Source organism: Onychostruthus taczanowskii, unplaced genomic scaffold, assembly GCF_017590055.1.
Source record: "Onychostruthus taczanowskii isolate IOZ18803 unplaced genomic scaffold, ASM1759005v1 scaffold43, whole genome shotgun sequence".
Taxonomy (NCBI): Eukaryota; Metazoa; Chordata; class Aves; order Passeriformes; family Passeridae; genus Onychostruthus; species Onychostruthus taczanowskii.
In genome coordinates this window covers 48896-61056 of record NW_024501792.1, presented here as the reverse complement: position 1 = coordinate 61056, position 12161 = coordinate 48896, and the positions used below count along the sequence as shown (strand labels likewise).

General features: G+C 45.0%; 1 protein-coding gene across 2 annotated transcripts; it reads left to right on the top strand.

The window, feature by feature from the left end:
• The first annotated feature begins 1927 nt into the window (after positions 1-1927).
• Positions 1928-12093, top strand: VPS11 (VPS11 core subunit of CORVET and HOPS complexes). 2 transcript variants are annotated; one of them, XM_041413757.1, is made up of 16 exons: positions 1928-2118; positions 2449-2597; positions 2789-2924; positions 3975-4138; positions 4240-4487; positions 4892-5093; positions 5358-5509; positions 6452-6638; positions 7044-7187; positions 7654-7842; positions 8706-8867; positions 9353-9492; positions 9791-9993; positions 10576-10747; positions 10862-11084; positions 11792-12093. In XM_041413757.1, the coding sequence occupies exons 1-16, from the start codon at positions 1965-1967 to the stop codon at positions 11954-11956; spliced, it is 2790 nt and encodes a 929-aa protein (XP_041269691.1). In that variant the 5' UTR covers positions 1928-1964; the 3' UTR covers positions 11957-12093. The 2 variants fall into 2 exon arrangements, with proteins under 2 accessions (XP_041269691.1, XP_041269692.1); XM_041413758.1 differs by lacking the exon at positions 2449-2597 and having other exon boundaries at positions 1943-2015.
• The last annotated feature ends 68 nt before the right edge of the window (positions 12094-12161 follow it).

The following is a 12161-nucleotide window of genomic DNA, read 5'->3' as shown; positions in this document are numbered from 1 at the left end:
ATGATCTCAGTTGGAGGGGGGGGGGAGGGGGGAGGGGACCAGGGATGTCTTTATTAAGATACAGCCTTGCTGTATTTTAACCAGTAATTTTGGGGAAGGGGTGTCAGGAGAAGAAAATAGTCACTGTTCCCCTTATTGAAAGAAACTGGAACTTATATTTCAAGAAAAAAGAAATTATTTGCAATTCAAGTGGAGAGTAATAATCCAGTAGACCCTAGACAAGGGGTTGCTGTTCTAACTGTTAACCAGCAAACAATATGGTCTAGTCCTTCAAAACAGTCAAGGGAGGGAGGGGAAAATTGGCTTTCTGTTAAATTGGCAATTGGCAAACTCTCCAGTGGAGCTCAGATTTTGTTGAGAATGTGTTTTCTCTGGCTTTGTATGTGTTGCAGCACTGACTTGTGAAGAGCTTCATGAGTTGTGAGTGCAAAAAAGATGAATGGAAAAATCCTGATTTTGTTAATTAAACTCAATAAAAGCTCCCTGGAACTCCCATTTGTTCTGTTTTTTTCATTTATCTCTGCTGAGTGAAAAACATGCTGGTGTCCTTACAGAGACTCATGGTCTGCATTGGATGCAAGAACCTTTGGAGAGAAGCCTCAGGAAAAGGAGGCACACAATAAAAGGTGCTCTCCTGTGCCCATGAGAGGCATCCTTTTTCTGCACAGGCTCTCCACATGGCATCTGTTTTTTCCAGGGTCAGATGGTCCACAGTCCTGTCTCTAGACTAGAAGACTCTGCGTGCCAGCTGGTTGCAGTGCCAAGTTAGCTTCTTCGACACAGAGAATTTCTGCAAGGGGCCAGAGGAGCGCTGCAGGTCCTGGCTGTGCCCTCATGTCTCTCATCAGGTCATCCTGAGTTCTGCCTTGCTGGCTGCTTGTGCTGCAGGAGACGTGTGCACTGTGGTTCTGGTGCTTGGAAAGAGTCTTTTAAAGATGCTTTAAAAATCACCAGCAAAGGAGTTGGCAAAAGCAGGTTTAATGTAAAAGTGAAAGCAGGGTAAAGTTCAGTGGCAAGGTTCACTCTGCTGTGGCCTAGATGGTTAAAGCACACAGCGTAAAAGCAGGCTACACCCAGTCTAAACCCAAAATTACGCAAAATTATCGACATGGATGCTGGGGAGAAGGGCAAAAAGGGTAAGGATAGGAATGGAGTCACAGGGTTCAGAGTCAACCCCCTGCTCAGCTAGGCCCTGGACTTGAGCAGTGGTTTATGCATAAAGGCTTAACAGCAAACCCAACAGCACTTAACTGATAGCTTAAGTTAAACAAGTTAACAAAAGACTCGGGGAATTTACCATAATGGTAAGGAAGTACTGCAGATTGTAAACAAGGTCCTGCTTTGAGCAGTGCCTGGGGCACTGGAGCAGTAAAAGTGTACAGCTGCAATGAAATGAAGTACTGTGTAAGTACATAAATGCCGAATGCATTCTGGTTTGCTGGGGTTGCATTGGGACTCACACATGTATTCAAAGCTACAGCTTTACTTTTAATATATTTACTGTATTGCTTTTGTTAAGCTAAGAAGCTTAACCTGTGACAAATAACACATATAATTAATCATATTGCTGAGCTCACAGCAAATATCCAGATTTCATTAGTTCTTATCCACATTTAAAGGCCAAGCCTTTTTGTATGTACTATTAATTGTAGAAAATAATATACAGTTATTTTGTATATCTCCCGTTGGAGAGAGGCAAATTAAAAAGATTATGTATTCAGTACTGTAATGCAAAAATATTACTGTAAAATGACTCATTGAAGGTTGCTGATACCGTGCTGAGTTGCAAATTCCTAGGAGGCTCTGTGATTTTTTCCCAATAGGTATGTTCAAAATTCAGTCATTAAAGTTAAATGTCTGGGCACGGCAGCTGCCGCCCGAGGGGCGGAGCCACAGAGGGACGGGGCCACAGAGGGGCGGAGCCCCCGGTCACGTGAGGGGCGGGGCGCGGGCCCGGCCCCAACATGGCCGCGTACCTGCAGTGGCGCCGGTTCGTCTTTTTCGACAGAGAGACGGTGAGGGAGCCATCGGGGCCGGATGGAGCCGGTGCGAAGCCTTTCGCGCTGCCCCCGGGTATCGCAGTCTGCGACTCGGGCCGGGGAAGCCTCGTGTTCGGAGATATCCTGTGCGGGGCCGGGCGCTGTGGCCTGCGCGGGGCTCGGCCGGGCCGGGGCTGCGCGGCAGGCGAGTCCTGGGCGCTGTCTGGCGCGGCCCGGAGGGTGCTCCGGCCTTGGGAATGCGGCAGCTTTCCGCTGTGGGCTGTGCTTTGTTTAAAGAGAAACCCCAAAGCGCTGCTGGATGTGTTGGTGCTCCGGGTTGCTCTGCGGAAGTATTTGCTGTAACTCTACCAGGAGTCAGCAAAAGGCGTGCAGATTCTTGTACGATTCGAGGTGTGGGGCTTTTTTTTTTTTTTTTTTGGTCCCCTTATGTGCCTTAACTGTGATCTAAATATGGAAGGTCAGATTTGGTTTTTGCCTCGCTCCCTTCAACTCAGCAGTTTCCAAGCTTACAAGCTAAGGGTGACGCATCTGTACCAGCTGAAGCAGCACAGTATCCTGGTTTCTATTGGTGAGGATGAAGAGGGTATAAATCCTTTGGTAAGTTAAATAATGAAGAGAGGAAAGCACATCTGTAATGCAGTTCTTTCTTAAAGACTATTTTGATGATCTCAGTTGCCCTTTCTTATCTTAAGTAGCTTCTTCATTCTGGGTCCTATAACATTTTGATGCCAGGTCACGGCCTACTAATACCCCATGCTTTGCTTATGCCAGATCATCGTTGTTTGTAGGTGAAGGTCTGGAACCTGGAGAAACGGGATGGTGGTAATCCTCTTTGCACACGAATTTTTCCAGCTATACCAGGTAACAAGCCCACAGTTGTATCCTGCCTAACTGTCCACGAGAATCTTAATTTCATGGCTATTGGTAAGTAAAGCTGAACTATAATAGCTTAAGAAAAATATTATAGTCCTTACTGAGAGGTAAAGAACATGAATAGATAGTACAAAAACCAAGCCTAGAAGATCCTGATGATCTTTTTTCTCACTCAGTTGTTACATTATCCTCACAGGGGTACTGTGTATCTTGTGCCATCCTAGAGCTCCAGAGATAAATGCATAAATTTAGCCTGAGTGTCTATTTTACACTAATAACTTTGATACTTGGAAGCATGTATTTTTACTTTTATGTCTCTTTTCCCTACCAGTTGGTAAGGCTATGTATTTATTGATCTTAGTACTGTGTTTAGCTTCTGTTGGTACAGGAAGAAATGAGAGTTTTGTGATACCTAATGTTACAGAGATACTTTTTCAAGCTTGTTATACAAACCTGTTTTCAAAGAAAGAAGGAAATTTCCCTTTTTGGATTTGACCATTCCTTGGTAATGTTTCCTTCTTAACTCTTGTGACAGAATAAGGGCAGTAATGTTGTGAGATTACAAGTGGTCTCAGCTGACTTGGTCCCTACACTGAAATCAAATTTTTTTCCCCTATATGTACAGTGGCCTTCAACCCTAGAACAACTAACAAGACTGGGGCTGTTGGCAAGCTATGAAAACTGTGTGTTTAACTCTATCTTAAAAAATCTCCCTCTGGTCTTTTCTACAGTGTGTAGTATGTTTTGAATAAGCAAGGGACTTGAAATTATAGTTACAGTTGCTGTATGGGAAGGCCATTTGTAAAACAAAATACAGACAAACAAAATTAATCTGCATGTGAAGTTTGTGAGTGGAAAGCCAGTTAACCCTTGCTGAACAGTGCTGTCTATCCTATGTGCAGTTGTGTGGCAGCTCTGAACTGGAACTGGAGCAGCGGGGAGTGATTTGGAAAAGATTGTCTTGACGTGAGAACCTGTGGCAATCCCATTGCTTTATACCATGCTAGTGAGCATGGTGTTGTTGCTGACTGGAGCTTCCCTAACTGGATAAAGTCTCAGGTGTGTTGTATAAATAACAGTTTAGTCTGTTTGCTTCACCAGGTTTTGCAGATGGGAGCGTTGTGCTTACTAAAGGAGACATCACTCGAGATCGGCATAGTAAGACCCAGATCCTGCATGAAGGCAGTTACCCTGTTACTGGCCTTGCTTTTCGACAGTCTGGCAAAACAACACATCTATTTGTGGTGACCACAGAGAACATCCAGGTGAGAAGCTAGTTGAAAAAAATGTGACTCTGACTTGCAAATTCTGTTGGTTTCAGAGTCTAGTTCAGAGTGATCCCCAAACCCTCGAGTTTCGTCTGTAGTCTTATATGCTTTCAGTGAAAGACTATCCTTACCTGGAGCTGGACACTCACGGTTGTGGATTGCGCTGTTCATCTCTCAGTGACCCCTCCCAGGATCTCCAGTTCATTGTGGCAGGAAATGAGTGTGTGTACCTTTACCAGCCAGACGAACGTGGCCCCTGCTTTGCTTTCGAGGGACAAAAGCTGATTGTTCACTGGTATCGGGGGTACCTCATCATTGTCTCCAAGGACCGGAAGACTTCCCCAAAGTAGGGCTCCTTGAAACAGATGAGTTCTTTTTGCTCATGCTGCTTCGTGCTTTTTCTCCTTCTCCTTCTTCCCTGTGAAGCTTTGCTCTTGGAGGCAGATTACGACTCTGTCAGATGTTGTTGAGATTCATCCCGACCCATATATTGATTAATTTCCATTGTGGGAGTAGCACAATTAAATGTGCTGAATGAGGGGGATTTTTTTCCAGTCCTATGAATTTTTCAGTGTAACAGGATGATGGAATTTGTGTATAAATACATGGTGGTTTCCCTCAGGATCCACTTAGTTTAATTGCCTGAATGAACTCTGTTTGTCTCGCTTTCTATACATCCCTAGTTGGAACAGTTATCAAGATGTCAAGTTATGTTCTTCTTGTTTTCTAAAACTTTCTTCTGCTCTCCAGGTCAGAATTTGCTGGGAACGAGGCACAGAATTCAGACAAACAAGTCCTGAATATCTATGACTTGTGCAACAAATTCATTGCATACAGCTCAGTCTTTGATGACATAGTGGATGTCTTGGCAGAGTGGGGATCTCTCTATGTACTGACCAGAGACGGGAAGATCCATGTACTGCAGGAGAAGGATACACAAACCAAACTTGAGGCATGTAAATTTGTTTTCTTATTAATCTCTGCCTTATGTCTGTAAGATTGTACTGGCTCTGCAGACTGAAAAATTGAACCATTCAGTTCATAACAAGTGACCGAATAGCTTTTTGGTGCAGCCAGTGTTGTAAGACAATTGGTATGTAAAGGCCCAAGCGCATGTATGCGCTAAGATGAAGAAACAACTTGTTTTCCAGGTGTGTTTGAACTTGTTTTGTGGGGTGGTATTTCTCTCATAGTGCTCTTCCCATGTATTTAACAGATGCTGTTCAGAAAGAACTTATTTGAAATGGCCATTAACCTGGCCAAGAGCCACCACTTGGACAGCGATGGTTTGTCAGAGATTTTCCGTCAGTATGGTGATCATCTCTATAACAAGGGAAACCACGACGGAGCCATCCAGCAGTATATCCGGTACGTGGGGGTCCTCTGGAGCTGCCATGTTGTGGGTAGGAGCAACATAGGCCTTGATTTCTGTTTCAGCACAGGAATTAAAACAGTCCAAAACAAAAAAATGTATGACTTGAGGTCAAAATTCTACCTGTACAGAGAAAGGTGTCAGTGAGACTAAAAGTCTTTGAACAAGTTGCTTGAAAATCACTGTACACCGTAGGATAAATTTCTTCCCTTTGGTCATATTTTAACATGAATAATGTAGGCCCATTAGGATGGAGTGGGGCCTGGTGACATTATTGTAAAGAAGGAATCACTGTGCAAGATAAATGATGGAATTAGACCATGTATGGTAGTCTACTTGGAAAGTCAGTTTTAAAACATCTTGGGTTTTATAAAACTGGAACTCAGAGCAGCCTTGCTTTGGAGCTTACTGAAAACTTCATGTTCAGTTTTTAAAATGCCACAGAGTGGTAAATTATTGTGGAGCTGATGCTCCAGAGTCCCTGACATCCAGTGAGAGTCAGCATGTCTTTTTACCTTGACTTGCTTTAACTGTCACAGTAACTGTGGCTAAACTGCTCCATGTTTAGAGCATAAGCATTTAAAGCTGACTTTGAGTTATGTGACTGAAATGAAGGAAAATGTAGCTTTTGTTCCTCTCTTTTTTTGGCTTACCAGTTTGTTGTGCTCAGAGCCTAATCTGTCTTCTCACTGCCACCTTTAAGGGAAGATTAACTCCTTGTATGCTGTCATGGTTGTCCTGATCAAGGCCTTTGTATCAGTGTGTATGGGTGATCTTACACCATAACTAGTTGTTGCTTCTGATGCATAGCTGAGCAGTCACAAGAGAGTTAGTACCTGCTGAAGTTAAGGCTTCTCTGTGTTCTCTTGTTAATTTCTCCATTTTTTTTTGATTGTATGAGTATACAATATCTTGTAACATGATTCTTCCCCTCACAGAACTATAGGGAAGCTAGAACCATCTTATGTTATTCGGAAATTCCTGGATGCTCAGCGTATCCACAACCTTACTGCTTATCTACAGATGCTCCATCTGCAGTCCCTGGCCAATGCAGACCACACTACACTTCTGCTGAATTGCTATACCAAACTCAAAGACAGCTCCAAACTGGAAGAGTTCATTAAGGTATTGGGGAGACATGGAATCTTGCTACATTTTTATGTCATCATAATAATTAAAAAGGGGTTGTGGTGACATTGTAAATTCCCTCCTCTATGACTCTTAAGAGAGAGAGTAATGAATTTACCACTCAGTACCCTGGTCTTTTCTCCTTTATTTTCAAGCTCTTGCTTCCTTTCTCAGTTTGGTTGGTTTGCCATCTGGGTCTGGAGTGTGCTTGCTTCTGCCAGTGCAACTGGCAAGCAAATGAGAAGTGGTTAGACTCCTCCTTTCTGCATGGGTGATTTTCCCTTGCATGAGAGGTACCATGATTGTCCCTGCTCATGTTTTCCTCCTGTGACATAAACAATTACTGCTTCTGGACTGCTAGAATTTTTCTGAGAGACCATCTCTTTGCTTTTGTTCTTGGAGACGAGTGAGAGTGAGGTCCACTTTGATGTGGAAACGGCTATCAAGGTGCTTCGCCAAGCTGGTTACTACTCCCATGCCGTGTACCTGGCAGAGAAGCATGAGCATCATGAATGGTACCTCAAAATCCAGTTAGAGGACATCAAGGTGAGGAGACATAACTGCACGTGTGTTCTTACTGGGAAGAATACCAATTCCCTAGCGTCCTCTTTAGTGAGAATATAATTTCACTGACCTCTTTGCTGAGGATAGCATACTGATGAGAGCAGCAGCAACAATACTCGTTGCTGTTGGTGTGTTGCCTTTCTGCTTTTGGCTTGTGTGTTAGACTAGTTGGGGAAATCAGAAGATCTTGTTTTCTTTCTGATGTGGCTTTTTACAGTGCCCTTTAAGAGGAGCAAGAGTTGGGGATTCATCTAAATGTTTCCCCCAGGCTGTATCCAGCCTTTCTCCCTGAGGAAGAAAATGAGCAGGAATAGTGAACTAGGTGATAATTCAGAGCAAATGGGATTTGTGGCATACTCACAGCATATCTTCAATGCTTTCTGTCCTAAGCTCAAAGTAGAGAGCAGAGGCCAGTGTCCTGTGATTGTTCTGTTGTTTGTCTTCACAGAACTACCAAGAGGCTCTGCACTACATTGGAAAACTGCCCTTTGAACAGGCAGAGAGTAACATGAAGCGATATGGTAAAATCCTGATGCACCATGTCCCTAATGAGACCACTGAATTGCTGAAGATCCTTTGCACTGATTACCATCCCTCAGGAGGTAATGAAGACCCTGGGATGCTAGAAGGAAAAAAGGTAGAGTTTGTGTTGACTGAGAGTTGTTGCTCTCCAGTAGTAACTTTGCAGCAAGTGCTTCTGCATGCCTTGTGTTGCCATCCTGATGTTTTAGGTATAATGAGAATTATAACTTAATAAACTGCTCAGATGAGACCCCACCTGGAATACTGTGTCTAGCTCCAGAACCCTTAGCACAGAAGAGACATGGACCTTTTGGAGTGGGTCCAGAGGAGGGCTATAAAAATGATCAGAGGGATGGAACACACCTGATCTGAAGAAAGGCTGGGTAAGCTGGGGTTGCCCAGTCTGGATAAGGGGAAAGCTTCATGGAGACCTCATTGCAGCCTTTCAGTACTCAATTTATAGGAAAGGTGAGGACAAACTTTTTTACAGGGCCTGTTGTGATGCTACAAGAGGTAATCATTTTTAAGTAAAAGAGAGCAGATTTAGACTAGATAGAAGGAAGGAACTTTTTATAATGAGGTTGGTGAAACACTGAACCAGGTTGTCCAGAGAATTGGTAGATGGCCCCATCCCTGGAAACACTCAAGGCAGGTTGGATGTGGACCTGAGCAAGCTGATGAAATGGAAGATGTCTCAGCTCTTTGCAGGGTATTGGACTAGATGACCTCTGAAGTTCCCTTCCCACCCAAACTATTCAATGATTCCATGAGAAGCCCCATTCTCATGTACTGGTAGTTCTAGAGGCAGGGGTCCTCTTAAAGTTATTGCTCAAGGATTGATCCTTGATGTTGTCAGCATCCTGTATTGTGCTGTATCTGTCCTGTCTGAGACTCTGGAAACAAACATTCCTCATGGCAGGAAGGAAGCACTAGAGTGGCTTAGACTGATGTGGATGCTTGTCTTTTTCTGTTTTACAGGCTAATTCAGAGGAGTTCATCCCAGTCTTTGCAAACAATTCCCGAGAACTGAAAGCTTTTCTGGAGCACATGACCGAGGTGCAGGCTGACTCTCCACAGGGTGTCTATGACACTTTACTGGAACTTCGTCTGCAGAACTGGGCACATGAACAAGATGAGCAGGTTTGAGCTCCTCCAGCATTGTGTCTTGAGGGAAAGATTTGGTGTCTGTGAGTCATATTTGCATTCCTGTAATGCCCTTTCCCGCTGGGCATTGGCAACATGAGGCAGTACATATGCTGTGCTGGACAAATAGCACAAAAATGGGAAAGCAGCCTGGTATCTGGGAGAATATTCCCTTCAGGATGACTGAGCTTGTTTTGTTTGTATGTCATTTAAGGACAGATTCCAGACAGTACAGCCTCTGTGAGCAGATGGCTTGCCCACAAAAGTATCTTTACTTGCTTGCCTAGATCTGTAAGGATGTTGGCTGTTTGGCCAAAGAAAATCGTGTCCTGTTTGCTTAAAAGGGTTAAAGAGCAAGTACCAAAACTGACCTACGAGAAAGAGCTCCAAATTGTCAAGTCTTGGTGCAAAATAGTGTCTATGTGTGTGTGTATGTGGGTGTGCCTGGGTTCCTCTTCTTGACCTCTCCCCGTTCTTTGTAGATCAAGGAGAAGTTGCACAATGAAGCCCTCACCCTCCTGAAGAGCGGAAGGTTCAGAACAGTCTTTGATAAGGCCTTGGTCTTATGTCAGATGCACAATTTCAAGGATGGTGTTCTCTACCTCTATGAGCAGGGCAAACTGTGAGTGTTACTCTTAGAGTCCTGTCCTTCCCCTCTTGCCCACACTGCAGCGATTTCTGAACCATAAATGTCTGTACCATTAATGGTGGTGACCTCTTTAGTGTCTCAAGATGGGCATGGTAGATGATTGTTCTGCAGAAATACCTCACTGTTGAAGCAAGACAGTTATGTATAGTGAAAAAAAGACTTGTCTGGCTACTGTGTGAGTCTGGGATTGCATGGCTGGGTGAAAACCTAAGGTCCCTGTAAAACCTCAAAGGGCAAGATGGAATGTTGCAGCTGAGTCTTTCTCCCATAGTTTCCAACAGATCATGCACTACCACATGCAGAATGAGCAGTACAAGAAAGTGATTGAGGTGTGCGAGTTGTACGGCGACCAAGAGGCTAGTCTCTGGGAACAGGCTCTTAGCTACTTCGCACGGAAGGAGGAGAACTGCAAAGAGTACATTGCTGCAGTGCTGAAACACATCGAGAACAAGAATCTTATGCCTCCACTGCTTGGTAATGACATATGACATTCAGCCCTCAGCCTCCCCTGCCGTAGAGCCCCAACCAACCAAAATCCAGAAAAACAAGTGACAAAAGACTCCAACCCAGACCAGTTTGTAGTGCTTTCTGTAGATCAGACATTAGAAGAATCAATGAAATTGAGGCCTACCAGTTGAAGTAATAACCTGCTCCACAGGGAAAAACAATGTCAGTCACAGCTCCCTAGTTAGGGAGGAAGATCTGCAGTGTCAGTGAGATGTCTCATACATGATTTCTGTCTGTCCTGTCAATGTGGGGCAGTGCAGGGTGTGCGGAAACTCCTGTTGAGCCTTGGTGGAGAACTAAAATCCAATCCACTACTAGATCCTTCCTTTGTCCCTTTTGGTCTGGGTTATCCAGACATGCTCCCAGTCGCCCATTTCTGGAAGAGATCAAACTGAAAGAGAATCTTTAAGTGAGCATTCCAATTCCATGAGAATGCCAGCTGCCTTGGCCTGTAAGTGACCTGTCCCAGGAAAGCAGTCTGCCCTGGCAGTACAAGCATAGCTGCAGTTTTTGTGCTTGTGTTTAAACTAACATCTCAGTTGCTCTCAGTTGTGCAGACGCTGGCTCATAACTCCACAGCCACCCTGTCTGTGATTAAGGATTATCTTGTCAACAAGCTGCAGAAGCAAAGCCGCCAGATAGACCAGGATGAGCAGAGAATTCAGAAATACCGAGAAGAAACTACGAGGATCCGCCTGGAAATTGAAGAGCTAAAAGCAAGGTGCAGGAATATGTGCTGTCTTGTCTAGTCCTATTCAAGGATAGGATTGCTATTGTCTTTTACTAAGGTGAAGTGTCGTTTGTCTTTCTCATGCTTCTCCATCTTGTCACTCAGTCCCAAGATTTTTCAGAAGACCAAGTGTAGCATTTGCACCAGTGCATTGGAGCTCCCTTCAGTCCACTTCCTCTGCGGTCATTCCTTTCACCAGCACTGCTTTGAAAGCTACTCTGAGAGTGATTCAGAATGTCCTACTTGCATGCCAGAAAATCGCAAAGTGATGGACATGATCCGAGCCCAGGAGCAGAAGAGAGATCTGCATGACCAGTTTCAGCATCAGGTAGGGTAACATTGCCTGTCTTACCGAGCTGAAATAAATAGAGTTTAGATTCATTTACAGACCTAAAATGGAGGCTGATAGAGACAGGTAAGGCTTGAAAGTATTTTGTAACAAGGTTGTGTTGCCTGGATAATGAGGCATTAGACCCTAGGGTGACTGCATTGTGTAAAGGGCAGGGAGACGTTGTCTCTGTGAAGGTGAAAGAGAGAATCTGTCCTCACCTGACCCTCATATAGGCCTCGAGACTTATTGGTCACTGTGACAGCTGGTCAACAGCCTGTATAGAAGGAATTAGGGAGAAAGGGAGAAGAACAGTGTGAATTGGAATGGTGACAGCACCAAAATGTGGCATCTACCTTGTGTTCCCCAAGGATTAATTAAAGTGGTGAGGATGAGAATGGGACATCAGCTGGAAAATGTTAACACATGTGGAAACTAGAGCAGTTGAGGCAGTCACCTTCCTGCTTAATTCAGTTGCTTGTTACCGCGGTGCATGGCTCAGAAGTGGCATTGAAACAGGAGCTGGGATGGCCAGTGTCAGAAAATGTAGCAGGTTCTTCTGCTACACCCAGCCCTTGCATGGACTGAGCAGAGAGCTGCCCTGTCCACTAAACCAGAGGCTTTTAAGCGCAGGGGGATAAAGGAAGGAGGCTAGAAGCAAGAGGCTCTGAAGGCTTTTACTGATGCTGTTGCTTTGTGTTTGGCAGCTCAAGTGTTCCAATGATGGCTTCTCAGTCGTTGCTGACTACTTTGGTCGCGGTGTCTTCAATAAGCTCACCCTGATCACGGACTTGCCCTCGGGAAAGACCGCTACAACCATCGAGGCCGGCCTGCAGCGGGAGCTGCTCATCCACACCAAGCGCAGTACCTGACTCCCGGCCCTGTCCCCATGCCCTCTCGTGTTGTACGGGGTCCCCCGCTGTGTCCTCGGCCACCTGTACTTGGCTTCGTCCCTTGGCCCCCAATAAAGCAGAGCGGCCGGGCGGTGCCGCTCCGGCCCTCACCGACAGACCGGCCCTCGCTCACCGGCCCGGGAGGGCGGGGACGGGGCGGGGCCTCTGGGGCGGGCGGGGCTTT

Coding starts and splice junctions, on each gene's coding strand:
- VPS11 (XM_041413757.1), top strand. CDS start 1,965: ATGGCCGCGTACCTGCAGTGGCGCCGGTTCGTCTTTTTCGACAGAGAG. Junction 7,843..8,705: donor GGATGCTAGAAGGAAAAAAG/GTAGAGTTTGTG, acceptor TCTGTTTTACAG/GCTAATTCAGAGGAGTTCAT. Junction 9,493..9,790: donor CTCTATGAGCAGGGCAAACT/GTGAGTGTTACT, acceptor TTTCTCCCATAG/TTTCCAACAGATCATGCACT.